Source organism: Penicillium verrucosum (assembly GCF_028828655.1).
Source record: "Penicillium verrucosum strain IBT 35672 chromosome Unknown utg000002l_segment0_segment0, whole genome shotgun sequence".
NCBI classification, from domain to species: Eukaryota; Fungi; Ascomycota; class Eurotiomycetes; order Eurotiales; family Aspergillaceae; genus Penicillium; species Penicillium verrucosum.
The window spans coordinates 183,301-210,974 of record NW_026643211.1 but is presented as its reverse complement, the minus strand read 5'-3'; the positions used below and the strand labels follow the sequence as shown (position 1 = coordinate 210,974).

The 27,674-nt window shown below is 47.9% G+C and overlaps 11 protein-coding genes across 11 annotated transcripts; 5 read left to right on the top strand and 6 right to left on the bottom strand.

The window, feature by feature from the left end:
* Positions 1–860: 860 nt before the first annotated feature.
* N7516_005714 (putative AT DNA binding protein) lies at positions 861–2,015 on the bottom strand (the record flags this gene model as incomplete). Its single annotated transcript, XM_057218434.1, has 3 exons — positions 861–1,717; positions 1,813–1,927; positions 1,974–2,015. The coding sequence occupies 3 exons, from the start codon at positions 2,013–2,015 to the stop codon at positions 861–863; spliced, it is 1,014 nt and encodes a 337-aa protein (XP_057072525.1).
* Positions 2,016–4,519: 2,504 nt separating this feature from the next.
* set2 (SET and WW domain protein) lies at positions 4,520–7,418 on the top strand (the record flags this gene model as incomplete). Its single annotated transcript, XM_057218433.1, has 4 exons — positions 4,520–4,916; positions 5,032–6,644; positions 6,695–6,775; positions 6,849–7,418. The coding sequence occupies 4 exons, from the start codon at positions 4,520–4,522 to the stop codon at positions 7,416–7,418; spliced, it is 2,661 nt and encodes an 886-aa protein (XP_057072524.1).
* Positions 7,419–8,120: 702 nt separating this feature from the next.
* Positions 8,121–9,335, bottom strand: N7516_005712 (translation initiation factor 6; the record flags this gene model as incomplete). The annotated part of the gene is made up of 5 exons (XM_057218432.1): positions 8,121–8,481; positions 8,615–8,803; positions 8,906–8,992; positions 9,174–9,245; positions 9,301–9,335. The coding sequence occupies 5 exons, from the start codon at positions 9,333–9,335 to the stop codon at positions 8,121–8,123; spliced, it is 744 nt and encodes a 247-aa protein (XP_057072523.1).
* Positions 9,336–11,131: 1,796 nt separating this feature from the next.
* N7516_005711 (uncharacterized protein) lies at positions 11,132–11,398 on the top strand (the record flags this gene model as incomplete). Its single annotated transcript, XM_057218431.1, has 1 exon — positions 11,132–11,398. The coding sequence occupies one exon, from the start codon at positions 11,132–11,134 to the stop codon at positions 11,396–11,398; it is 267 nt and encodes an 88-aa protein (XP_057072522.1).
* Positions 11,399–11,914: 516 nt separating this feature from the next.
* N7516_005710 (uncharacterized protein) lies at positions 11,915–14,393 on the bottom strand (the record flags this gene model as incomplete). The annotated part of the gene is made up of 3 exons (XM_057218430.1): positions 11,915–12,691; positions 12,744–12,848; positions 12,909–14,393. 3 exons carry the CDS (start codon positions 14,391–14,393, stop codon positions 11,915–11,917), a joined length of 2,367 nt encoding a protein of 788 aa, XP_057072521.1.
* Positions 14,394–14,629: 236 nt separating this feature from the next.
* N7516_005709 (uncharacterized protein) lies at positions 14,630–14,896 on the top strand (the record flags this gene model as incomplete). Its single annotated transcript, XM_057218429.1, has 1 exon — positions 14,630–14,896. The coding sequence occupies one exon, from the start codon at positions 14,630–14,632 to the stop codon at positions 14,894–14,896; it is 267 nt and encodes an 88-aa protein (XP_057072520.1).
* Positions 14,897–16,172: 1,276 nt separating this feature from the next.
* On the bottom strand, positions 16,173–17,330 carry N7516_005708 (uncharacterized protein; the record flags this gene model as incomplete). Its single annotated transcript, XM_057218428.1, has 1 exon — positions 16,173–17,330. The coding sequence occupies one exon, from the start codon at positions 17,328–17,330 to the stop codon at positions 16,173–16,175; it is 1,158 nt and encodes a 385-aa protein (XP_057072519.1).
* Positions 17,331–19,087: 1,757 nt separating this feature from the next.
* N7516_005707 (putative UV excision repair protein (RadW)) lies at positions 19,088–20,631 on the top strand (the record flags this gene model as incomplete). The annotated part of the gene is made up of 7 exons (XM_057218427.1): positions 19,088–19,105; positions 19,173–19,220; positions 19,286–19,361; positions 19,447–19,526; positions 19,593–19,922; positions 19,976–20,455; positions 20,515–20,631. 7 exons carry the CDS (start codon positions 19,088–19,090, stop codon positions 20,629–20,631), a joined length of 1,149 nt encoding a protein of 382 aa, XP_057072518.1.
* Positions 20,632–21,631: 1,000 nt separating this feature from the next.
* Positions 21,632–23,506, bottom strand: smp3 (glycosylphosphatidylinositol-alpha 1,2 mannosyltransferase smp3; the record flags this gene model as incomplete). The annotated part of the gene is made up of 4 exons (XM_057218426.1): positions 21,632–22,577; positions 22,645–22,772; positions 22,827–23,209; positions 23,398–23,506. The coding sequence occupies 4 exons, from the start codon at positions 23,504–23,506 to the stop codon at positions 21,632–21,634; spliced, it is 1,566 nt and encodes a 521-aa protein (XP_057072517.1).
* Positions 23,507–24,549: 1,043 nt separating this feature from the next.
* skpA (SCF ubiquitin ligase subunit skpA) lies at positions 24,550–25,196 on the top strand (the record flags this gene model as incomplete). The annotated part of the gene is made up of 4 exons (XM_057218425.1): positions 24,550–24,598; positions 24,656–24,745; positions 24,828–24,970; positions 25,023–25,196. The coding sequence occupies 4 exons, from the start codon at positions 24,550–24,552 to the stop codon at positions 25,194–25,196; spliced, it is 456 nt and encodes a 151-aa protein (XP_057072516.1).
* A 507-nt stretch (positions 25,197–25,703) lies between these two features.
* On the bottom strand, positions 25,704–27,651 carry N7516_005704 (60S ribosomal eL39 domain-containing protein; the record flags this gene model as incomplete). The annotated part of the gene is made up of 3 exons (XM_057218424.1): positions 25,704–26,288; positions 26,516–26,842; positions 27,140–27,651. The coding sequence occupies 3 exons, from the start codon at positions 27,649–27,651 to the stop codon at positions 26,240–26,242; spliced, it is 888 nt and encodes a 295-aa protein (XP_057072515.1). The 3' UTR covers positions 25,704–26,239.
* Positions 27,652–27,674: the final 23 nt, after the last annotated feature.

Below are 27,674 nucleotides of genomic sequence, written 5' to 3'. Positions count from 1 at the left end.
AAACAGGCCTTAAAGAAAAAAAAAATCGAAAGGCTCAAAGAACCGCCATCGCCATGTAGCAATAGACATAATGCATCATCGTCATCATCAAATGCATAGCACGCTAGACATTGGGCTGGGCTGGAGAGAAAGAAAAAAGCAGAAAGATAGGAGGTAGGAAGTAGAAAGTATGACAGCGAGACTGGAAAAAGAAAGATGCTAAACATGGAGGGCATCAATTAGCGTAAACGTCTTGTCTTGTCTTGTCTTGGGTCGTGGTACTTCGAGCAGGCTGCACAATATTAAAATTGTGTGTTTGCCTAGGAGACGAGTGGGAAGCAGGAGCAGAAAGAAAGCAGTGGAAAGACTCGCTTGTTTGAATGGGGGCAATCGTGTGAAGATTCAATAAGGCAAATTGAATATCAAGAATATGAAGGCCGTTATCTTCATCGAACGTGATGGAACTCGTGGACGCATCAATGAATGTATGAAGGTCACTGTCACAAAAGAGGGAAGGAAAGTAAAATCATTTCCCATCCCGTGGCCTATGATCTATCTGACCTTAGGTATAAAGTACCTAGGTTGGCAGACACACGGGGATAAAAGGAGAGTGTTAGGCATGCATGGGGGTGCTGTATTGTTGAGGAAAAGTCGGTGTTGAAAGGGGTCGCTTGAAGAGCTTGGAAAAAAACCACACACACAATAAACACAACATGAGAACGCTGTCTATTGTTCATCAATGGCTTGATCATTCATTCATGGCGCTTGGGCCTCAAAAAACAAAAGGCTGAAATCGAAAGTCGAAAGAAAGATATAATCGAGACTGGGATCGAAAAAAATGAAAACGACGATACAAAAAAGGAAAATATCAATATCAATGGTCATCGGGGAGGTTTCTCGGCTGGTGTCGTGTTCATTCGTCCTTCCGAGTACGGTCCTGGTGGCTGCTCAGGTCGACTAGTGACCGAGTCGCGCCGACCACTGTCTGGCGGGGAGAATCGGTCTGCTGCGAAGCTGTAGGGCCGCTCGGCTGGGTTGCCGAGTCTAGGGAACGCGTCTGGGGGGCCTAGTTGCAAGGCATGTGGTGAAGGGAGGGGATGGCCCATCTCTGTTGGCCGGGGTAGTTCGCGCATGTTGGTGCCCATGGCACGGCCTGGCATATCGCGGCGCTCGTCATTTGGCGCGGGACAGGGACCGGGTGGTGGAACAGCTGAGAGCACGGTTGAAGTGTCGTAGAGCATTTGGGTTGGGACAGGCTTGGGTCCATGGAATAGTTGAGGTGCTGGCGGGAATGGTGTAGACGATGGGCCTGCCGCAGGACTTGTCGGCGAAGGAGGAACTTGGGGTCTACCAGACCCTGACCGTCGCGGGGCTGGGTAAGTTTCACCACGGGCCTCAGCTAGAAGCTTGCGTCGCTCGGTCTCTGCTTTGCTTGGACGTCCCCGTTTACGGGGTGGTTCGCCGGGGCCAAGATCTAGTCTTGGGGAGAGCTGGGCTGATGCTCCGCTTTCGCTGCTGTAGGAGGCGGTACTGGCTGGTGGCCTTGGTTGAATTGCACGAGGAATTGGCTTGTCGGAAGGATACAATGGTCGTTTGCGCATCGCGCTGGGATCCATTGGGGCTGGCGGGCCGGTCATATCGGATCGCGGTGGAAATGGAACCACAGAATGTGTTGGAGGGTGCACAGGCTGCTGAACCATATTGAGATAGGCCGTTTTGCACGAGCTGAGTGAACGGCCTTGACCGGGGCAGGTGTTAGCGCCATGTTGATATTGATTTGCAAAGCCTTTTTTTTCACTCTTTCTGCTTTGGCCGGCAATTGGACAATAATACCTTGAGGAAGGGGAATATGCTCCCAGCTTGGAGTGATTCCACATTCTTTAATCATACGTACTAGATAGCTGGAAGGAATTCCAGCTTTCTTGAGGATCTCAGTGAGTAGAGTGTACTGCATTGGTCAGCATCCAATTCACATCCGGGCAAAGAATCCATACCTTGTCCTCCTCAGTCCATGGCCTATCAGATGGATTTGACATATCCAGACCATGGAAGCGGATTATAGCCGGCTTCCCTTTCCCTCCGAAAAGAAAAGAATATAACGTGGAAGAAAGCAATAAAAGAAGAAGAAGAAGAAGAGAAAAAAAAAAAAACAAAAAACAAAGAAAGCCTCCCAGATTATGATCCCGGAAAAAGGACAGCGAACAGGAGTCGTCAGGGTCGTGATACACAATTTAGATCAATTGATCTCTCATTTATGTCTGAGAGGAAAAGCGAAGAGAGTGAGAGAGAAAGAATATTAAAAAAAAAAAATCAATCAAAAAGACACGCGCCAACAGAGAACGAGAGGGAGGTCTCTTATGTCCCCATATCCTCTCACACGGAGACGAAACAAAAGGGATGACAGAGGAAAACGAGTGATATGACAATTGAAGGCTTTCTAGCCAAAGAAAATGAAAAAAGAGCAGTAGAATCAAACTCCATTCAAAAAAATCCCTTAATGTTTTTTTAGGGATTTTTTTGCAGGAAGATTTTCTGGCCAAACGGACTTGAGCAGCCGGGATCGCGCAGGAGACCAGCGTTCGGGAGGAAAGCTGCAGGGACAATGTTTTTCTGGAGAGTATTACAGTACAGGTTAGATGGATATGGGTAAAGTACCAAGCATACCAAGTTAATAGAGGAAAATAGGCGTTTCAGCTGGGACCAGTTTCATATGTGTTGTTTTTTTTTTTTTTTTTCCAGAAGAGTTTCGAAGGGAAAAAAAGGCCAAAATTACCACTAAGAAAGACCGGGAAGCGGGGAGACTGGATTTCTGATTCCTCCGAAAGTACAATCGAGGGGTTGAGAGGAGTGGGGGCTGCATTTGCATCGAACGGATGGGGAGGTCTTTTTTTTTTTTTTTTTTGTATATGGTCTTTTTGGTCTTTTTGTATATGAGTCCAGGTGGGGGGAGAAGAGGGGGATGGTAATGGCTACCTAAGTAGGTAATATACGGAGTACGGATGTATAAGATAGGCTTAGATTCAGCCGGATTGCATCGTTGGTTCGGGAATCGGTTGGTCCTGGCAGTTCCAGAACCAAGGGACAGTTGAGGAAGCGTTATTTCTTGTTTTCTTTTTGGGGCCATCTTAGGGCCCTTTTAGTGCATGTTTTGGTTTCGTCGTGTTCTTTTCGGGTAAACAGTGGAATCATTAAAGCTGAGAGTGGATTTTGATAGGTGAACAACATTGGCCCGGGACGTTGGAACGCCAGAGAGTGAAAAAAAGATTTTGTTTGAAGCTAGCCTCAGGGGCGGTTAGAGTGGGCGATCGTACAGGAAAGAAAAAAAGAAGAAAAAAAAAAAGAAAAAGGGCGCGTCTGTCATGCAGCGGGTGGTTCTGATGAAAATGGGTCAGGACGATTGGTAGAGATGAGCCGAGTGGATAGGGGGGACTCCGCTGAGGTGCAGCCATGAGGTTCAAGTTTGTAAAATACGAGTAAATTGGATTTGGGGGGGAGAATAATGTTATATATGGGATGAGAAGAGAAGAGAAGAGAAGAAGAGAAGAAGAAGAAGAAGTGAGGAAGTGAGAATCCATTGATGACATAGAATTCTAGCCTCAGGCATATATATTCTAACCATATAGATCTATATATCACATCTATCACATCTATCACATTGTATTGTATTATTTAGTTAGTATGGTATTTAACATAAATAATTAATTAATCCCTACTACATACGGACTATACAAGTAACGCACAGACTCTTCCACGTTGACGAACAACACATGCAGACGCGCTTTTTCCTGCTTTCTCCTCCAATCGATTTCTCGTCTCCTGAACTTTCACCGTCTTGTATGCAGATTCCGACCTTTCCCCTTTTCAGCTCTTTTGTTTTGTTTTTTTTTTTTTTTTTTTTTAAACCAACTATAACATTTCCCAGCTTATGCTGTCAGCTTTTGAAGGCTCCAGGCCTGATAACTCCGGATGTCACACTTCCCGCGGGATCATGAACAGAAACACCCCCAAAGACATTAAAATGTTAAAAACACAATTGGGATCGAGGAAAGACTACTTGTCACTCTCCCATTACTCTACTAGAGTTGTCTATACAAAGTATACTATACTCTACTCTCATGAACCGCTTAAGGTCGAATTGAGCTTAACCTCCCCAAGAGGCACCCATATACACACCACCAGAGGTGAAAATCAGAGGTCACCCAGGTCATCCAGATCACCCCAGATCAACACCAGATCACCCCCGATCACCCCAGGTTCATACAAAGACTATACAAAATCAAATGAGACTAGGCTCAAGGCGGTGAGAGATACGCAAAATGACAATAGCTTCGAATTGAGTCAAATTAGGAGATTCTTTTTTTTTTTTTTTTTCATCAATGAGATTGTTCCTTTTACCGCTCTGGCAACCCCCTTGATTCCCGAGGGCATATCCTGGCAGAATCATCCCCGAACTTCGTATTCTTTGATTTTCTTTCCTCTCTACCTCTACCTCTACCTATTTCCTTCTCTCCATATCTCCTCAATTGTAGTCCGTGTCGTCATGTCTACTCATGACCACGCGGACTCTGAACAGCCTACCAAAATGGAGCCTCACTCTCCGGTAAACGGCTATCATTTGAAAAACGGCGGCTCGCGTACCTCCTCTCCATCTCCTCTTCCTCCGAAAAAGGAGTCCTCCCCCAACTCCGACGCATCCGATACAATGAAGGAAAACATCGGCGAGATCGTTCTTAAACAGGACCCGGGTCAACCGCTCAAGCTGTCCCGCAGCTCATCGCAAAAAGTCGCGTCGCGATCTCCGCCGCTGTACACGCACCTGCCCGATAGCACCCAGGATGCGCTCGCCACCTTTGAACAGATCCCTGGCTGTATCTACGCCAACAAATACATGGGATATACCGAACATGCCATGGAATGTGATTGCGCTGAAGAGTGGGGTAAGTTTTGGTTTTCGAGTAGCCTCGGTGTCTTTCTTGTCCGATTCCCAAGAGGACATCTCGCACTTGGGCATCATCGAACATCTGCGAGCATATCACTGATCCACTCTTGTAGACTCGAAGCTTGGTCAAAATATCGCATGTGGCGAGGATTCAGACTGTATCAACCGCGCGACCAAGATCGAATGTGCAGGCGACTGCGGCTGTGGCTCCGACTGTCAAAACCAGCGGTTTCAAAAAAGACAGTTTGCCCCGGTCTCCGTTATCAAAACAGAAAAAAAGGGATTCGGTTTACGCGCGGAAAGGAATCTCGACCCGGGCGAATTGATTTACGAATATGTCGGTGAGGTCGTGGGAGAACAGCAATTTCGAAAACGCATGAGACAATATGATGAGGAAGGTATCAAGCACTTTTACTTCATGTCCTTGAACAAGGGCGAATTTGTCGATGCGACCAAGCGAGGCAACCTGGGACGATTCTGCAATCACTCGTGCAATCCCAACTGCTATGTTGACAAATGGGTTGTGGGTGAGAAGTTACGTATGGGGATCTTCGCCGAACGTGCTGTTCAGGCTGGTGAGGAGCTGGTTTTCAACTACAATGTTGACCGGTACGGTGCCGACCCCCAGCCCTGCTATTGTGGGGAGCCGATGTGCACGGGATTCATCGGCGGACGCACTCAGACTGAGCGTGCGACCAAGTTATCGAATGCAACTATCGAGGCTCTTGGTATTGACGAGACCGATGGCTGGGATACTGTGGTGGCAAAACGCCCAAAGAAGAAGAAGATGGAAGAGGACGACGAGGAGTATGTGGACAGTGTGCAGCCTAAGTCGCTGGATGAGGACGGTGTGACCAAGGTCATGGCGGCTCTTGTGCAGTGCCAGGAGAAGTGGATCGCGGTCAAACTGCTAGGCCGTATCCAGCGCTGTGACGATGAACGCGTTCGCAACCGCGTGGTCAGAATGCACGGATACCAGATCCTGAACTCCCAGCTCGCTCAATGGAAGGAAGACCAGAACGTAGTTCTGCAGATCCTGAACATTCTCGACGGGTTCCCGCGACTCACCCGGAACAAGATCCAGGACTCCAAGATTGAGACGAATATCCGGCCGTTGACGACCTGTGAGGATGAGCGCGTCGCGAAGAAAGCAGTCGCCCTGCTCGAGAGCTGGGCTGGTCTGGAAGTCGCCTACCGAATCCCACGCATGAAACGCGGCAAGGACGCGAAGCAGGCAATCAACCAATTCGAGCGCCGCGAAACTGGGCAGGAGCAGCGCCAGCGATCTCTTACTCGCTCTCCGTCTCCTGCGTACGATCCTCCTCGTGGACCAGTGCAGCAACGAAGAGACAGAGGTCCTCAGCGACCCAGACAACCCAACCGTCGTGGTCCTCGGCCATTGCCTGAGGGATGGTATACAGCGGAGGCGGAGGGCCGCGTTTATTACTACTCTGCATCGGGCAAAACAACATGGGAACGGCCAACTTTGCCTGCTACTCCCGCTACTCCTGCGCTGGGCCAGCCTGCCAAAAATCAACAAAATTTGGCACTACAGAGTATCATTGATGGGATTATGAACACTCAGGAGGACACACCCTCTGAGCACCGAACCGATACACCTGTGACTCCTCAACCTTCCGCCGATCAATCGGAGAGAAAACACAAAGATGGAGAGAAGTGGAGGAAGCTTCCGCTGGAGAAACAGAAGAGAATATATGAAAACACTGTGAGTGTTTACGCAGAACACGAGATATAATTGGACTAACACAGCAACAGCTTTTCCCGCATATCAAGCCCGTGGTGGATCAGTACAAACACAAAATCCCTGACCATCATCTGAAACGATTTGCAAAAGAGGTAAGATCGCGGACGCTCACTTTCGGTTCTCTTTCTGATGGGGTATAATTATGCTGACATTCTCTATCAATAGACTGCGAAGAAGCTCGTTGAAAGCGATTACAAAAATAATCGCGTCAAGGATCCCACCGCGAAGGTCTCCACGAAGCATCAGCAAACCGTAAAAACTTACTGCAAGACCTTCTTCCGCAAGGCCGCAGCCAAATACGTGAATCGCGAGAAGCTCGACAGCGAGAAGTCCCTAGACGCCACCCCGAACCCCGGAAATGAGGCTCACAGTACAGGCGACGATGACGCCGCCGCGGGTGCACCTGCGAGTTCTCCCCTGGAAGACGATGACGCCGCATCCCTCAAACGCAAGCGAAACGGAACCCTGAATGTTGATGACGCTGAAGACGGATCCGCGTCTCCCTCTAAACGACAGAAATCCACACCTCCACCCCCTCCTCCTCCGCCCCCTCCAGCCGATCGACCTGAAGATGATGCCGATGGTGATACCAGCATGGGAAACACCGGAGCCGACCCTTCACCTTCGAAAGGCGACTCCGGTGCTGGAGTTGACGTCAAAATGGAGGTAGAGGTGGAGGTGGAGAATGGTCCACAAACGGAGCAACCTCAGCTCAGTATTGAGGGACAGGTATGAAGCAACTTTAGCGGTTCTTGTCTTATTTTGTGTTTGTGCATCAATACCCAAAAGCGACTGAAAAAGCGAGAGAGAGTCGGAAGAAGATGGGAGGGTTTGAATCTGATATCTCAACAGCCTGCATTACTTTTTTGCTTCTAACGTGTTCTTTTGTGCCATTTTTATTCTTTTTTTATTCTTTTTTATTCTTTTTTTTTTTTTTTTGCTTTTTCTATTGCTTTCTATGCTGTCGACAATACCCCCGAGCCCAAGTGCCACTATCATAGTTTGCATCAATTCAGCCTGTGTTGAGCTGTAAGCTTCATTACTTCATTCTTTTGAGATCTACGCCATACAGAATCTCTAAAGCTATATAGGAAGGATTAAGACCATCTCAATGATCAATATTCTCAAATGTCAACATCTATATCTCGATTAATTTGTTTAAAAAATCTTTAATGCTACACATTCCATCCATCATGCATAATTCATTCGAGTATATGCAAGCATAGGCATTACAGACTCCAAAAGAAAGACCCATCAGACCGAACAGGAGCAAGAGAACACAGAAGCCGAACAGGCCAAAAAAAAAAAAAAAAAAGAAAAAAATACCAGTACTTTCAATCAAAAAATCATTCCAGCGTGAAAATAAGAACAGGACAATGTACCGTATAGAGAAGGTTCACCAGAAAGTAAGCCAATCGAAGAAGATCGCAAACATATCTAGTAGAAACTCTCCACAATACTATCCTTATTAACACCGGCAGCACCGGCACCACCGGGCGCCATCTCGCCAAGTCGGAACACAGACTCGATAACGCTCAGCTCGGTGGCTGTGGTGTCCAGTCCGGTAATGGCGAGCCAGTCGTTGACGACCATTCCGGCGCCGACGACGGGAGATCCGCGGTTCACACTGCCTGCCACGAGGGGAACTTGCAGGAGGGAAGAGAGCTCGTCCTGGTCGCGGATTGAGGTCTTGGGGTGGACGATTCCACCTTGGTTTGAGAGGGCCATGTAAGAACCTGTGAGGACATTGTCGGCTACTGTTTGGCGGAAGACTTCTACGCCGAGGACGTCGGCGATGCTGGGGAGGGAAAGAGATATGTCAGTTTTGGAAGAAGAAAAAAAAAGCAAGGGAAGAAAGTTTGAAATGGAATAGAATAGAGTGGGGGAGAAAAGGTGTTTTAGGGTGTTGTAAACACTTTATTGGTACTCACATCTCCTCGGTTTCACGCTCCAGATCGGGGTGCACGATTGCAACGTGATCGTTGCAGCAAATAACGTTGCCAAGCGCGGAGAGGCGCTCTTCTATGCGTTGGATTTTGACTTCGGCCGGAAGCGTGTTGCGCAGGTGTTGCAATTCTTGGTCTGTGGTGGTTGTGGGAACGAGAAGACCTTTGCGGTTACTGTGGGCAAGATATTAGCATTTGTGTTTTCTTGATGGATGTTTTCCTTCCCGCCAGAAAAGGCTGTTCGGTTGGAACGAGATCTGGCTATGTCCGACTCACCCGACGATTAGACGACCGACAATGCGGGTTCCGGCGATGGTTGCGTGGCAGATGGGAATAACATCTTGGAGTTCGGATTCGAAGACACTGAATTTTTGTGTTAGTTGGGGTTGTTCATGGGTGTATTGGGGCAGAGGTTAGAGATTGAGATTTGAAACGGCACGGTATTGACGATGGTATATGTCTTCACATCCATCATCCCTATCAATGCCAGTCCCAAATCTCCAATCCCCAATCCCACACCCTTCTGAATGTCTGAATAACCCACCTGTAGAAGTTCTCCGAAGCACCAACCGCAACGATAGCGTAGGCATTTGTCAGACAAGAGAAAACGCCGACCCTAGATGGAAACCGTCAATCCGAGTCCCAACCTTTCTTTGCTTGTAGTATCTTACTCGTTCGAGTTCTCGAATTGCGCGCGAACAGCCATAATGTTCAGAGGATCAGAGGATCAGAAGATGTTGCAAAAAGTAGGGTTGGGAAAAAGTGTGCGGTGTGGAGCGGGGTAACGAAAATCGAACTAGCAGATGCAACAGAAACAGAAACAAGTGATTTTGAAATTAAGAAATCCAAGAATCTAAAGATTTGAAGAATGAAGCCGAGTGATAAATAAATTGGCAGAGACGTGCGATCCAACTGAAAAAAGACCAAAAGCTCGGGCCAATCAGAAACGTCGCTGGAGTTTGCCCCGCCGGAGCCGCAGAGGCGAGGATGGTGGGTTGATATAATGTACTGGTACTTATTTTATTATGGTCTACAGTATGGGAGCCTAAGTACCACTACCTCATTCTCTACTGACTCATTCTGTCTCATCTCGATGATTCATTCGACTTCATTCGTTCGAGTATTTTTATTTTTATTTTTATTTCTATTTTTATTGATTATAATGTCAGTCATAGTCATACACAGCCACACATACCTTGGCTAGAACATGATGTTACTTGTTAACCCTAGTATCAAACCATAAGAATGTTTGATTTAGATGTATACCATAGAGAAAGTGAAGTTAAACATCGAAAATGGTTCAAATTGAAGAGCTCAAGTAATATACCCAATGCACAAGCACAGCATAGAATGCTGGCGCAAGCATCTTCCTCATCCTGTCCGAGATAAATGTTGCTCCATGGGCAGGTACGGCTGAGGTACGACAATTCTGTCGAGTGACATCCTCGGGGCTGCACCGGGTGCACCCAAACCGGGGATTCTTCATTGTTCACAACTCTTTCTATGATGAAACCGGCAAGATCTGTGGTGCGAGTCTTCAAGACCGAAATTGGTCGTAGAGATTGCACGACCTGCATCCTATTGGTAAGAACGGTTGTGTAGACCGTCTTGTGGTGCTTTGTGTGTAATTTTTCCCATCCCCTGGAAAGTTTCAATCTTTTGCACTTTGTTGATACCAGTCGATTGACCTGTGACTGTGATTTTATCACTATTCCTTTCGATCACGCGGATTGGAAGGCATCGGGACCTTGAACACCCGAGTTCGAATCCCAGGTTTCGATTTTGAGCTGGGGCTTCTTTGGTCGATCTTTATGGTGATGGCCATGTTTGCCTCTCCGCTGACGGGATCTATCCACAATATATATATCCTTCAACTTGTGGGGTATAATTGAAGGAGAGGGATCCTGTCTTTGGTTGATCGGCTTCGTCTCGTGGATGAGTTTGGTGGGCGGTATCTATATAGTACCGCAGAGTAGCAGAAGATAGTCAGTATATTGAAGTCCGTACTCTGAAGACTTTCAAAAGCAGTCGGCAGAAGGAAACACCAGACGGGGATGAGTCGAAGCAATTTGGGAAAATGGGGCCAAAAAGGAAAAACGGGGGAAGAGAGACAGAGAACAGATAGAGGTAATAAATAGCGAAATTAAGATTAGACGGGGAATCTGAAGAATGAGAATGAATAAGAAAGATGAATGTAGAAAAAGTAGAAAAGGCGAGTAAGAAGAGAGAAGGGTAGAATTTCCATCGTATCGTAGCAGTTATTCACTACCATTTCCCCTTGATCCTCTCACAGTTTGGGGCTGGTGTTTTTGTGATTTTCATCTTCTGCACGGGGAATGGACTGCGATTTCCCATCTTCCATTGTTGGATGGATATTCTTCTGCGCTCATGTATTTTGACTGTAAGCACGATGTTGATCATTGTTGATAGGCGACTTTGTTCTGGAAAGCGATGCGTGCTCTTCGACAGAGTCCAAGAAAGAGCTTGCATTCTCTCTCGAAAATGCCGAGCATATATGGAAGTCTCATGGCTTTTGGGGATAACGCCTTGGTTATGGGGATGGCAGAGTCGATGCCAACTAGCAACCCCTTGGCCAGGTTATCGCTAATCTTCAGGAGACTCGGACTGATCCATCGGTGCACCGTAATGCTCCCGGTAAACACCGATCTCTGTGCTAGTGGCAGCTGGCTATTTCCCGGTGCCCGGTTCAAGAAGGTGAGATACGTGAAAAAGAAGCATGAAGAAGTAGAAGATGAGAAGGGGATGTAGAAGGAAGAAGGGGGAGAAGGATTAAATATGATTGATGATATAGGCGAAGTCTAAATATGATATGGATGAGAAGGGGGGTGTAGATTAAATATGATAGGATGATATAGGCGAAGAATAGGATGAGAAGGGGGATGTAGAAAGATTGAATATGATAGGATGATATAGGCTTCGTGTCGAATATTGCTTTTTCCGTCTTCTCTTACTTGGGCTTCTCTCACTTCCAGGACTATTTCTTGGTTTCAGTTTCATTTGAATCTCACTTACTGCTCACTTACTGCTCATTTTCACTTTCAATTTGAACCTGTTTTGCTTTGATATTCACCTTACTACTTACTATCCCTTCATCTTACATCTCAACTCATACAGAAATCAATTCAAACGAGAAAAGACGGTATTCATTCTGATGCCCTCCCCCCCATCCCCACTCAGGGGGAGGACATCGCAACTAAACGTACAAAAATGGAATTGGTATCAACTGCGGGGAACGCTACACAAACAAAGTATAAGCCGGCGGGTCTAGTACCCGCGCGGCGGGGGCTGGGGGTGGGCTCCGGGCGGGGGCGGCGGGAAGTACAGGGAGGGCGCATGGCCCTGGGGCATGTAGCCCGGCAGGGGCAGGCGCGCGAAGTTGGAGCCAGGGGGAGGGGGCAGCTGCGGGGGCCCGTTCATCGTGAACGGGTCCGGCAGGCCCAGCCCCAATCCCAGCTGCTGGCGGGCGGGGAGAAGGCGCCGCGGCTGCTGGGTTGGGGTGGGCCGCGGGAGGATGAAGGACCGCGGGTCTGTTGGCCCGTGGCCGTGGAGGGAGGAAGGAGGAGGAGGGCCGTGGGCGGGCTGGGGGAGGAGAGCCCGGTGGTGGATGCTGGGGTCGGTGCGCATCATTGGGAGGTGTTGTGGCAGGGGCTCGGTCAGAGCCGCATCTGCCAGGATTGAAAGTGCACGTGGGTGCACTGGGAGATCAGCGGCGCCATCGTAGCCGCCGACGACCTTGCCAGTCGCCTCCTGGCCCTGGGTGTAGGAGGCTGCATGAAGGATGCTGCCGAAGGCATCCTTGGCATACGCTCGAAGAGCGTCTTCGTCGGTCATTTCAGTGGGCGCGACCTCCTCGTTCAAGCGGCCCATCCGTACTCTCTGGACGAATTCATCCCATCCCTCGTCCGCTGCCACAAAGTCAACTGCCCCCTCCGGGTCCCGAACTGTCTCCGCTGCAAATCCACGCTCCACCTGTCGGACCGCCGTCTCTCCGTCTCGGAAAAGGAATTGCTTCACGGATTCTTCTGAATCCGATGTGTCGTACTGGAGACGGGTTAGCTGCGTCTTCGTTTTTGAAAGTCTTCAGTGCACTTACCTCGGTGTGTTCATCATCCTCGGCCACCCTGCGGCCCTGAATCAGGGCCATCATCTTGCCCATGAGCATTGTGAGCGTCTCTTCTTGGACTTGCTCGATGAGTAGCTGTTTCCACATGTTAGAATCCTTCGGTGATGAGATGAGAGGAATAAAATTCAAACTTACCCTTGCGGTGTCTTTGATGGTGTGAACATCGGCTTCATGCTTTCGAGTCTCCAGCTCGGTGTTTGCCTTGTATTCGTTGTTCAATCTCTCAATTGCCTTGCGTTCGTACTCATCCAGATCCCGCTGGACTTGTTCGAATTCAGGACAGTCTTTGTGGGCATTTTTATCGCGTGCAAGTCTGTGCATGTTCTGATCGGCCATGAAACTCAGCGCAATATGCTGCGCCTGGCCAACCTTCTTGAAGAGCGCAGACATTTCGTCCTGGCGAGTTTTTGTCGGCAGTGATTCAGGAGTAGGCGATGGGGTGGGACCACGCCAATTTTCGGTGGCGTCCCAGATCTCGTCTTCGATTTTCTTGCCGCGTTTGATAATGGTGGCCTTGGCACCACGGCCACGTCCTCGGCCACCGCGAGGCTTTGTGATTGCTGTAGGTCGAATTGGGCCAACGACTCCTCCGCGGCCTCCGCGACCACGACCCCGGCCACGTCCTCTACCGCGGCCGCCACGGGCTCCCCGACCTCCACGGCCACCTCGAACAGCGGGGTTGTAAGCAGGGGGGTCGAATTCTTCTGAAGGAATAGGGATGTCCTCGGGAGATGTTCCATTTTGAGCATGAAGCTCTGTACCATTTTGGAAGTGGCTCTCTGGGGTCTCTTCGAGTTCAGTCTCATCAACGCGAAGCCTTTTGTTCTTAGGATCCTCGGAATCAACATCCGGGGTTTCATCTTGCAGTTCGGGTGACTTCCGCTTGCGCACGAGTCGGGGTGAAGACAACGCACTGATTGGCGCTGCTTCAATCTGAGAAATATTGGGACTTTGATCGACGGGAGTTTCCTCAGCCTTCGCTTTGGCTGGCTCTGAGATGTTGTTCATGTTATTGTTCATATCGTCGACCATGGCATCAGCAGGGTCGATTTGGGTAGCTCCAGGCGACACGGGGGCTGAAGCAACCATGCGAGGTTCAGGAGATTGAGAGATTTTTTGAAATGGAGGTTCGGATTTGAATTCCTCGTCATAGTGATCAGAGTTCATGTCCTCATCTGGCTCGGTGATTTGATTATCAACGGCCTTGGTTGGGGAGACATCTTCTTCGAAGGCGTCATCTCCATCCGGCTTCAGTCTTGCTGACTGCCGGGTGGTCCGTGAGGACTTAGGGACAGTCCGGGGATGTCGAGGACGCCGGGTGCGAGGAGTCTCTGGGTTTTGTGATACCGCAGTTGCGTTTTCATTTTCCTCAGGGGCATCAGAAGCCGATTGAGCATGTTGAATTAGTTTGAGCGGGGAAATTTTTAATTTGATGATACGCGAGCGAGCTTCTGGTATGCTCGATGATTCATTAGAAGGAAGATGGCCAGGTAGACTGGCGCGGCCACGGCCGCGACCACGTCCTCTACCTCGACCTCTTCCACGAGTAGTAGTGGTAGTAGTGGTAGTAGTGGTAGTAGTGGGCTGTGCAGCCGCGCGATTCTTCTTTCTTCCCACCATCGCTGTTGGTCTGGAGAAAATTAGTTTTGAACGGGGAAAATTGATTCCAGTAGCAGCAAGGGGTTGAGCGGGAAATTCAGGGAGAGGGGAAATTGAACAGTAGATCAAATGTAGGATACATCATAGGATTTGAAGTAAAAAAAAAGAAAAAAAAGGTAGAGTGGCTTCAAAGGGGGGACAATAGTAGAAAAAAGGATGAGAGAAAAAAAAGTACAAGTCGCGTTGCCAAATGCAGAATGCAGAAAGGAAACGTCACTGTTGGTAGCAATGGGAAAAGAAAGGCTTGGCAGGAAAGGCGCGAAGTAGAGATACACGCGATCAAAGATCCGAAGATCAAAAGATCGAAAGATCCCAAAGATCCCAAGGATCTCAAAGGTCCCAAGGTCCCAAGGTCCAAAGGTCCCAACGGTCCCAAAGAACCTCAAGGCCAAGATCAAGGAGACAGGGTTTGGGAGGCGTCAAAGAATAGGGAAAAGGGAAATTGGAAGGGAGAAAAGAGGTGACAAGTAGTCCAGATTCATGAAAATCACTTACCAAAGCAATGGATTTGGGGAAAAAAAAAAAAAAAAAAAAAAGTATGCGAAGTAGAAAGAGAAAACAGCAGAGAGAGATCTACTGCAGGATTTGACCGGGTGAGAAGATGAGAAGAGAAAGAAAAAAAAAAAAAAAAGTCGAGAGAGTAGAAGAAGAAGAAGAAAGGGAAAAGGTCAAAACAAGTCAATTAAATGGGATATACCTGAACCTTGGATTCTTCTTCCCATAGATTAACAATAAGAAACAATATATCAATCTCTCTATAAACAATACAATTCGAATTCTCCATTCAAATCGATTTTTCTATTAGAATAATCAATAATCCATCCGGATTTCCCTGGTCTATTGGGGGGGTTCTATTGAGCCATCGGCGACTTTTTGCTGACTCGGCTGGGGCTCGGGGATTAGAATAGCAAACCCCAATACATTAAACATTATACATTATACATTATAATATATTCAATGAATAGACTAACTAGTTATTCATTTCATTCATTCTATCCTTTCTGCCTAAGAACAATACAATAGTACTAGGTGATCATGTACTCCATAACTCCATACTCCGTACGGGTATCTCTCTAATCCCCAGCCACTTCCGGCACAAGCCTACCGGAGTATTTCACCCGAACATAACAGAGTTCACCTTGTCTAGTAACTAAACAATAGTAATAGTATGCTGATATTGTCTGATATTGTCTGTCTTGTCGACTTTATTATCTTCAGGGATATCTATATAATACTTATATACTATTCTACCTTCTATATCCCTTCCCCCTACAGAAAAAAATATATGGATCCACTTGGTCTAAGAGTCGGTGACAGCAACGCATGCGGATGACCTACAATTGTACTCTACAAAGTATACTATACGATTGGCTCGAATAATTATCATAAATTTCCATGAATATACTAGTATTGTCAATAGAGAATGCAGTCATTATACCTAGGTAGAATGGAAGGGAACTTCCAGGTATTATCTAATGCAAAGGCCCAACCTTGGAATTAATGAAATTTACATTTACTACTCAACTCCAATATAGTTATATATATACTTTCACTGGTTTAGTATATACAATAGCAATTCATTTCAAGAATATCCAATTATACCACCCATATACACATATATATCCAAAGGTCCATCCATCATATACAAAAAAGCAGGCTAAAAGCCAAAGAACAGAAAAAGAAAAAGAAAAAAGAAAACTTTGCAAGTCATGCAGATCACGATGTACCGAGGTAGATCAATCACTTTTCATAAGGGGATTCGTTCAAGTCATATCTCTGCATAGCAAAACCACCCCGAGTCGGATTCGGTCTCGTGCGGATGGTTTCTTCCGAGTCCAACCCAGGCAACGGGGATGGCGTACGCATTGCCTGGTCACGGAGGGAGCGGGCAGATCTCATACGCGTGATCGTTCCTGGGGTGATGGTCTGTCCCGCGCTCGGCGAGGCTTTGACCATTGTCCCCGGGGCAAATGTTGGGGATGGACAGGGACTTGTTGAGCGGAAGAGAGGGTGGATGTTGTCCTCGCCGAATGGGTTGTATTCCCACGTTGAGCCATTGGGGGTGGACTGTGTTGGGGAGTCGACGCGGGTTGTGGATGCCGTTGGTGAAGGCATTGGTGGGGGTGCTAGACTGTCTAAGGAGAGTGCGGTTGGTGGATTGCGGCGTAGGCTGGGCATGCTGCGGATGCTGTGGGGGCCTCGGAGGAGGGGGCGAGTGTCCCGGTCTGGGAGGGTGTCTGATCTTCTGTCTTGTGTTGGAGATGGGCTTGGTGAGGTGTGGGTTGAAGAATTTGTGTCGATGGAAGCGTGCTTCTCTTCCTTGGTGCTTGAAGGACAGAGTGTTGCGTCTGAGTAGCGGCTGGACCGCCGAGGGAATTTGCGGAGTGAGGATCTTTTGGGTTCAAATAGCTCGGACAAGTCGCATACTCGAGGGGGAGATGGGAGGAAATCAGGGCTTTGTGGGATATCCTTGAGCTCCTGGGAGTAGGGCTCTTCGGAGTAAGCACGCGGCCATTCAGGATTGGACTTCTTCTGGACTAGTGTCGTCGCGAGGAATCCACAGTATAAGCCTTGTGCAAACACTGATAGTGCCCAGAACACAGAACGAACCACAAAGACCGAGGCTTGAGGACTCATTGCCATTGCTCCGGCAGATGCTGCAGCGGCAATGAGTAGATACCCGCCGGCGAAACATATGCATTGTTGGCAGCCGGTTTGAATGTTTTGGTGGTGCAGCAGACCGAGGGCAATCAAAGCCACGCAGCTCACTGCACTTAGGATAGTCGAGGCCACATCTGGCGAGGCTTTCGAGGTTGCATAGCAGATGCCGTTAAGAACGGTGACAATGAATGTTACGAGTAGGGAGGCCGCCGCCAGTGAGTAAGATAGATAAGACATGACAATGGGAAATTTAGAGAATGATTTTGGGCAAAAAGAATGGCCTGGAAGTATATCAAAAGAGAATAAGAGAGTGTGTGGAGATGTCAAATGTTGGCAGACTGCCAATCCAAGACGTTTACCAATGCACGCAATGAGTGTAAGGAATCTGCAGATTTCATGAGGGAAGATGTCGATATTTATGATTTGGACATGCGTGGACGTATAAGAGGGTTCGCAACACGGGACGGGGCGATGCGGATCTCAGCGTGGCTCAAAAGTATATCGGGGAAGCAGTCTCAACCTGTCACTTTCTTTTTCCCAAAAGAGATCGGTCTGATCCATCATTCCAGCATGATGGTTAAACTTTGTAGATAAGAATCGGCTTGACAAGGATTATGTCGATTGGCTGAGGTAGAGAAATCCCGCTGGAGATGCATAATTATGTTGTGGATGGTATTGGCAATTGTCGTATTTCTGAACCCATCGAGGCGAAGCCATGGCGCCTAATTCTGGGGTAGGGCCCCTGTCTAGACCTGTCCTGCAGAGTAGAAATCCGATAGTTTGGTGAATCTCACTATAACAATGGCACTATTCAATCTGATCCATCAGGGTTGTGGATTAACATCGCCCAGTCGAAGTGGCGGATCCTCTCTCGATCTCAATAGTGTGGACGGAATGTGATGTATCTCACTCCCTTGCGATAGAAAATCTCCGCGCTCTCCTGGACCTCAGTTAGACCGGACAAAGTTAATTATAGTGCGAGTTTAGCCAAATTTAAAATGGTACTTTGTAGATTTTATAGATCCATATTCTATAGTCACAGAGGTCCAGACGGGATATCATGGCCTGTCCTGCAGGAATGGAGTATACAGGGTGGATTGTCCTGAGATCTATTTATGATTCGGTCAATGTCTTTCCGGATGAAGTCTGCCGCATGCAATTGATAGTATTTGTCAAAATTTAATCAATAGATTTGGCGTGTTTTGTGGGTTTTTCATATGTATCCTTTTCCGTGTGGGTATATATGTGCAATGTACGACGTCCGTGCTACTTACTTGAGAGGCAATAGTGGCGCTTAATACTTTACTGTGTTATATAGGAGTTCAACAATGCCGTGTATTCATTCTAGAAAAGCCTTCAATGCCATTGGGACCAAATAGGGACATAGATCTGCATCCCCAACCTACAACCTATGGAATCTTGATGTCTGCCTGGGATGTTGTCATCGAGGCGGCCAACAGGCAACCGGCTTGGGATCAAATGGGGTAGACCTGCGTTAGTATATGTACGTATATGTGTATATGTAGAGAGAGCTGTACACAATAATAACAAGAATAGCCTAAGATCAAGACATCCTTCAGACAAGTTGTCCTGTAAAGTTGTCATGGCTTGATCGTTGAGTAGTCCCTGGTCCCTGGTTATAGATAGAAGAATCTCTTGCACAAAATATGATTTTTACTGTCTTCACATTTAAACAGATATCTCAAAATACATCTAAAATGAACATCTATCTAAAAAGAATATCACCAGGTATAAGAATAAGAGGCAAACTATTCTTGTGGAAGTAAATCCGAAGGCGGTCACCGCACTCGTTTGCTATCGATCATCGTCACTCTGAATGCTCCCCTCCTACTTTCTTTTCCCTCTCTTCGACTTTTCTTCGACTTCATCGCTGAGAGGATCCTTCACATCAACTACTCTCCCTTTCTCCTATCTCAATTCGTCATCCGCTCTCCCTGCCCCTTTTCTCCCTGGTTTTACTCCAAAGCGGCAAAATGAAGCTCACTTTCAAGGTACGTTTTGAAAACTTGCTCTTGGGGTCCTCACAGCCACAGACTGCTGACAATCATCGACCTATAGGACCTGAAGCAGGAGAAGTTCGTCATCGATGTTGAACCTTCTGAGACTGTACGTTTGTTTCCCTCTTCGCTACAAATAGCCAGCGTCATCGAGTGCGGGGCTCATCTGTCTAGGTTCGCGAGGTCAAGGTCAAAATCGCCCAAGAGAAAGGCGAATATGAGGCAGAGCGCATGAAGGTCATTTACTCTGGTTCGTACCTCCCCCTTGATAGATAGATTCTCCATCCACGGTGCCATGTCTAACCCTCGCTTCTTTTTTTTCTCTCTCTTTGTAGGAAAGATCCTTCAGGATGACAAGACAGTTGAATCTTACAACATCCAAGAGAAGGATTTCCTAGTGTGCCTACCTTCAAAGGTATGGGATAAACCTCGTCTATGATTTCCGTAATGACCAAGTCAAAACTGACGGATTGATGCTCAGCAACCCAAGGCCGCCGCCTCTACCGCCTCCCAAGTTCCCTCGACCCCAGCTGCCCGAGCTCCTGTGTCAACACCCGCTCCTCCCCCAGCTCCTAGTGCTGCCGCCGCTCCTCCTCCTTCTGTCGCCCCCGCGACACCCTCCCCGGCCGGTGCAGCTCCTGCTCCATCGAGCGGTCCCGCCTTCGGAGATCCTTCCGCTCTCACCATGGGCTCTGCCGCCGAGGGAGCAGTTGTCCAGATGGAGGCAATGGGCTTTGCACGCACTGATATCGACCGTGCCATGCGCGCCGCATTCTATAACCCTGACCGTGCCATCGAATACCTTCTGACCGTAAGCTATTGGTTGGAAGTTACGCCTTGAATTTTTGCTAATGATCACGACAGGGTATTCCCGATAACATCCAGGAACAGCAACAACAACAGCGACAGGACTCGGAGCCAGCCCCTACTGGTGCTGCTCCTGCTGCCCCCGCTGCTCCTTCCGGTGGCGACGAGCCGCACCTCAACCTCTTCGAAGCTGCTGCTCAGGCCGGTGGTGAAGGTGGTGGCCGACCTCGCGGTGCTGCTGGTGCCGGCGCCGGTGCGGGTGCCGCTGGTGGTGAAGCTCTCGGCAGCCTGGAGTTCCTCCGCAGCAACCCCCATTTCCAACAGCTTCGTCAGCTTGTTCAACAGCAGCCTCACATGCTCGAGCCCATCCTGCAACAGGTCGCCGCTGGGAATCCCCAGATTGCGTCAATCATCGGACAGAACTCCGATCAATTCCTACAGCTTCTGGGTGAGGAACTTGAGGACGAGGAGGGTGCTCTGCCACCCGGCGCGCAGGCCATTTCGGTTACGGAAGAAGAGCGCGATGCTATTGAGCGTGTATGTTGAATAATCCCCCCTCTATCTAGTAGTCTTTTATAAACTAACCCACAATTTAGCTGTGCCGTCTCGGATTCCCCCGCGACTCCGTCATCCAGGCCTACTTCGCTTGCGACAAGAACGAGGAGCTCGCTGCCAACTTCCTCTTCGACCAGCCGGACGAGGATGAGCAGTAAAGAATCATATGTTCTCTCTCTCTCTACTTCTTTTCTTCCTCCCTTAACTTTCCCCCTCTAACGTTATGTTCTATGATGAATACCAAGCATGCTGCTGTTTGAATTGATTACCATCTCTCCTCGCCCCGGACCTCTTCCCATGAATACGACCCAGTTCCCAGCTTGGCGTCTGAGTTTCTACTTGCTGAGTGTGAACTTGGCTTCTTCGCATCTCGCTGTTCCCTCTCCTAATACGCCTGTTATGTATGTACCTTAATGGGCAAAATGGGACCTGTTGGCTGCACATAGAGTATGTGTATATTTGTGTAAGACTGTAGCTGGGATAAGTGCATGTGGCGATCTTCGATCTGGTCATCTGTCGATCTTCGATCTGGTCATCTGTCATGGGGGTGATTTTCATTGGTGGTCACGCGTATTTAATATGCAGGTAGACAGATATGCAGATGACCTGCGAATGGTTGGAATGTATCCGCATGACTGGAGAAGTCTATATCCTCACCTCAGTAATATATCCCGAGGGCACCCCACAGCATTTACTATGTCGTGGACTGGCCTCAAGTTGATGTATATAACTAGAGCCCTTATCGTCCCTTATCAGATATACATCGTAGCTATTCGACATTCCAACTGGCCACGGCAGTGATGCTCACAGACCATAACCAGCTGACCAGCCTAAACAAGAACAAAAGTCAATGAATAAATTGAACTAGTACTACTTACATGTAGGTAGAGGTAAGTACGGTAGACTAGAACCCGAAGATATCAACTCAATTCACGCCCATCCGCAATGCAAAAGGTATCTTATGGACCCAGTAACCCTAACATGCACCGAAAATATTCAGAGAAAAAAAAGAAAAAAAGAAAGAAAGAGAGATTGTAGTTCTAATAAATGAGAGGATAAATCCCAAATACAGATAAACAAAATACAAGGACCCATCCATGAATATAGTACATAGTTAGTACATCCATGAACAAGAAGAAGTAGAAACAGAAATAAGACTTATTTGCAAGATCTCCTCACAGACCAAACACCTAGCCCACGACGCCCAACGACCCTTTTCAGAGTCGGCAGGACCCCGTCATCGCCGAAGTCCATGTCATCTAGGTTAAGGTGTTTGCGATACGACCAAAGTGGATGAAGTTGCAAGTTCTGGTCTCGGCTCTGACGCACAGATACAGCATAGTCATCAAGGAAATCAGCCGATGTAGGCGCGACCAGGAATACATATGATGGATTCGAGCAGCTAGGTACAACCTGTTCCAGCTGCAGCATCATCTCCACACCTGACATCCCCATGAGATCTTGTGTCTGGATCTCTGTGGTCTGGTTGTCACCACCAAGAAGCCACAGCGGCGGTGAATATGTCTTCCACCAGAGCACCGTCGCAGTAGGTATGTAGTGTGTTGTGCTGGACGAGACAATGTCGCGCATCGCTAGCTGCGTCGGGACGACGCCGCCTTGGTGGTACACGCCCATGAGGAAGCCCATGGCTGCGTTGAAGATGACCCACACGACGAGGAGGAGGCGGGAGCGGCGCATAGGGACACAGCTGAGGAGGAGGGGCACGGCTGGGAGGAGGAAGCGTGGTTCTTGGTGTGGGAAGAGGGAGAGGAGCATCGTTGCGGAAAGCGCGGAGAGCGCGCGCATATTGCGCATCCAGTATGGCACCAGTGGCCAACTGAAGAGCGAGACTAGCATGACTATATAAGCTGGGCCGAGGAGTTGGAGGAGGTTTGCAGTGAAGTGTTGGTGGTGGGGGTGGAGGCCGTGCTGGGCTAGGTTGGAAGTGTCGGTGTTGTAGATGAGGTTGTTGAGGGGAGTTATTATTGGGTCACGGATGGTGCTGAGGAGGGAGGATGTCGGCCGGTAGAAGATCGTGTCCGTGTAGACTGCGATAAAGGAAAAGAAGAGGCCGAAGAGGAGGAATGCTGCGAGTGAGAGTGGTCTGATGCGGACGCGGGGTTAGCACATGTGTATTGGTTAGAGCTGGAAGTGTATGCATATTGACGCACTTGCGCTTGAACTGCGGCAGCAATTGCAGGCCTGGGAATAGAAGGAAAGCCGGGAAAGTGATGCGGTTGAAGACGCCCACCACGGCGATGAAGGCGAGCACAGCGTGGGAGAAGAAGGACGAGTGTCGCTGGGTGCGAAGTTAGCGTGAATTGTATATGCTTCGAAGCTTTATCTCTCGCACCTTATTCTCGACAATGCGCCGAATCAGAACCAACCCCCAGGCAACCAACAAGGTCTCGAGGCTGTTGGAGAATGTGTGCGTCTGATATGTCCAGGTGACATACGATGAGGCCACCAGCACCACTATTGCGCGCCGATGACGCGGGGAAGGCACTAGCTCATAGATCGCCCAGTCCTCGAGTACAAAACTTAACAGAAACATCCCACCACGAAGCGCATAGTAAACCAAGTGGGGTGGGGGACTGCCGGACCCGATCTCAGTATAGAACCATTTCAAGAGGCTCATTGGAAGCTCGTAGGTCGCCCATAATGGGAATATGCTGCGGATGGGGTGTTCAACGGTGAACTCCCATGGTAGCTTCGAAGGAAATGAGAATATGCGACCTGTATATAGGGCGATTTGGTCAATATTATTTTTCCCCTTTGTATAGGGGAGTCGCGGGACTGCCGGATCGCGCTTTTTTCTTTTTTCTTGGGGCTTTGGGGAAAATCGCAACCAAGATTTCCACGCGTTTGCGCAGTCGCAGTATGGTCGTCGATTTGTCAAGCGATCATTGGACAGTTAAACACACCTGCAAAAAGCTCTGGGCCTTGGAAATTCTCATCGGGATGTAGATAGCTTGGCGATAGTGCGAAGTAGACGCGAATGACCAATAACAATAAATATGTTCGACGCCACATGGTTAGAGAAACCCGGGAACATTATTAGAAATAATTAAAGAATGAAAAAGAAGAAGAAGATGGTTAAGGAATGAAGTAAAAGAAAGGAGTGGAAGGGGATGGGCTAAGAAGAAGGAAAGGAAACGCGTATTGGACAATGATATCACTGGATTCGCGTTAAGCGGAGTGCAATAGATCAGTCTATTACTATCAAGTACATACTATACTAGATATACTAGATAACTATACTAGATATTACTATGATATTTAGTAGAATATTATTATATATCAAGGGATGTATATGTTTGTTAATATGATTGATACATCTATTAATGTCGTATGTTGTATAGATCTCGTATACAACTCCATACTACTTCATACTACTCCATACCCTAAGATACCAGAAGTTGATAGATCGACAATCTGACATAGGATGATATAAAATGATATAATTCCAACAGAACATATGTTGTATACTATTTCCCAAAATGATCTAGTTTCACTGTCTACATAGACATCGCCGGAACTAAATAGATATGTCCGTCGTTGCTTCTGGCTTAGTCCAGAGTCAAACCAGAGCTGCTTGCAGGCAGCATCCTAAATTTCCCGAATATTTATCCCCAGGCTAATAGGTTACTAGTACAGTTCTGGTCGGTTTCTTGTTCCAAGGGGTATTATTTGAAGTAAAATAATGAGTCAAAACCAATATGCCAAGGTAGTTAATTTGTTGTATAGTTATTCTAGGCAACGGGAGAAACTAAGACGTGTGGGGGGGCTGACTTGGGAGCCTTGTTGGCCTTAATCCATGGATACCGCCTTTGGTAATCCAGAACCTCATAAACCTCATCACCCGCCATCTACTTGTTACATCCTCGTCATTCCAACATTCGCCAACCTTTTTTTTTTTCAGACATACTACCTCTGAAGACTAGATCTCAATTCACAAATCTACTACACCTTTTCAACCTCCTCAGTAATATCCCCCACCACTGAACTGCCCCGCACTATTCGACAGCGATCAGCAAAGCTAACCTCACCTGAACGTTAGATTCTTCACCTTTACCATGAGTGCTATTACCCTCACTAGCTCCGATGGAGTCGACATTTCTGTTGGTAAGTATCACTTCCTATGCTATCGCGAGTGTCGTTCGCTGACTTCATTCTGAACAGAGCGCACCACTGCTGAGCGCTCCGTTTTGATCAAGAACATGCTCGAGGATCTGGGCGATTCCGGAGAAGCTATCCCCATCCCTAACGTGAGTATCCACCCCGATATAGTCAACATCTAAGGTCTAGTCACTTACACTTCTCTGTCCAGGTTAACGAGGCCGTTCTTAAGAAGGTCATCGAGTGGTGCGAGCACCACAAGAACGATCCCCCAGTGCCAGCGATGACGATGACAACCGTCGCAAGACCACCGACATTGATGAGTGGGACCAGAAGTTTATGCAGGTGGACCAGGAGATGCTCTTTGAGATCATCCTCGTACGTTTCGTTTCCAGACTTGCTCTTCAACACACATACTGACTTCTCCTAGGCTGCCAACTACTTGGATATTAAGGCCCTCCTCGACGTCGGCTGCAAGACAGTCGCTAACATGATCAAGGGCAAGTCCCCGGAGGAGATCCGTAAGACCTTCAACATCCAGAATGACTTCACTCCTGAGGAGGAAGACCAGATCCGCCGCGAGAACGAGTGGGCTGAGGAGTAAGTTGCTACAACGCGTTCCTTCAATAATCTATGCTGACAATTTTTTTTTTACTTTAGTCGTTGAATGTTGATTTTGGTCTGTTGCTTTTTTTTTCGAAAAACAGAAAATGATATCCTTTCGGCTGCTTACGACAATTTGCAGCGTAACCCGTGATGTCTAGCAGGGTGCTTTTTTTGGGGGCGTTACTTTTTGCTATTTTCCTTGGAAGGTTTGATTTGATTTTAAAAAATCGCTAGCCTTGCAATGACATCTGTTACAGAATCCTCCTGAACCCAGTAGCATTGGATAGCGGGGTCATACAACCGACCCTTACTGATATTTCTACTATGACGACAACGCCAAGTTATAAAAGTAATGTAGCATATAAAATGCAGATCCCAAGGCTGTACTACAAAGCGTGATACGAATAGTAACACCATCAGGAACAGACAGCATGGACATGTTCCCGATGTAACATCCCAATCAAAATCTACGGCCATCAAGACCATCCCAAAAAAGTAAGTAGGCAAAGGACATTCAATTCGATTCAATCAGATTTTGTATCAAAAAAGAAAATCCCCCGCCACACCAGTCCTACAAGCCCGCCCCCCAGCAAGAAGACGATCAGCCCCCAACAGCAACAGAACCTTTTGCAAACATAATCCGGGCCTGCCATCCATATCGATAAATTAGGTGTGTTGGAAATCCATCATATCCCCACTCGGAACCGTGGAGGAAAAAATGACGACCCATTGGAAGATTAAGAAAAAAAAAGATAGACACGACCCAAAGCAAGACCCGGATCAAGATTTGATAATTGAATTTTTTTGTTTGCAACTGCACTCAAGAGTAGTTCCACAATCCACTAGCGCTCTCAAGTTCATGGTGAAGGCATGTTGTTCGAAATTCGGTTGTGGGCGTCACATCATGAAGAGGGTTTCGAAATGATCAAAAACCCTTGAAACCACCCCGCACAGACACACTTCGTTTGCCATATGACATCGCGAGCTGAATTGGGGCTTTTGAGAATGGCCGGACGGAGGGTGCGAATACTGAGGGTCCGCTTAGACCTTCAGGGTCGACTTACGCCAGTGTCGGCGCTTGGCGTTGTATCTGTTGAAAAAAAAAAGTATTGTATCAGCCATGTGTTTCGATCCGGTTTGTGTTAAGCTGTCTCTTCTTTTTCTTTCCTCCATTATTGGGTTCGTGCGGTCGGCGGGTGGATGGTTATGTGGATATTCCTTTTCCTCTCTCGCTTTCCCGTATCACTCTTCCCACAAATGGCGGTCGGATATATAAAAAGACGGATATTTGGATCTCGAAATAAAGGTGCGATTTACCTGATGGTGTTGTTGGTGCGCAGACGGATCCACTGGGGGATGGGGCGGTTCTGACGCTGAGCTTTGGCAAGCTTTTGCTTGGTGCGGAAGGTCTTGTTGCTCTGTGCGGAAAATGACGGGTTAAAATTTGGTTTCTCGATTTTCAGAGGTCTGACTGGGAAGGGAGATGGCGACGATGGCGAAAGTATTTTTCGAGAACGGCGTGAGCAGGGTGGTAACATACCGGCATCTTGAAGGGTTGATCGCGACGGCGAGCTTGTTGGATGGACGGATGAAGTTATCGACCTTCGAGTGTGGATGGTTTGTGTGCGGCAGGGCTTGGCTTCGCTTCGGTTGGGTCAGGTGATGTGGAATTAGTGCCTGAGGTGGTAAGGCAGCAAGGCATAAATAAAATTATGTCTCAGGCAAGAACCGCAAAGTGGGTCCACGGGTTGGAACTATGTATGCGCCGCACACTGGCATTATGCAAGTACTACGATACGACTTGGTAGTCCAGTATACAATGTTTATAGATATGTCCTTCTTGTAGGAATTCATATTATGGATCACCGGTAAAATTACGGAACTGCAGTAAAGACAACAATCGTAGCACGATCTCATTAAGCCAATGCCGCAGTAATCAACCCATATGCAATTGAATCGAGCTGTCGTTCTTCCTCAGGGAACCGTGGAATAACAACCAAAGCTGTTTCGTTGAAGCCAGTAAAGAACTGCTGGGCCAATAACGCAGCACTTCCAAAGGCAGGGGGATATGCACCGGCATTCGCCCAGTCAATCAACCACAGTTCTCCATTGTGGTCTAGAACAAGGTTTTGAGGGCTTATATCCTGATGAGTGAGGACAAATGTGCTGAATTGAAATGGTGGGATATCTTTGGGACATTGAGTCACGTGCTTACAGATATTAAGCTTGTGATTAAACCAGTGAACTTCAGCACTGTCCTTGAACGGACCGGCACTATAGTCGGTGAAGAATTGACCACGAAATGGACCGCCACCGAGGGGACCTGGCTGCGAGATTACAACAGACTGCATCTCTTTGATCATGTCGGCAATCTGCATGGCGATTTGCTTTTGGTTGTCATAGGGCAGGTTGGTCCAACACTTGTCGAGAGGTTGCCCTGCGATAAAATCCATCACGATGTATCCCTTGGTGCCAA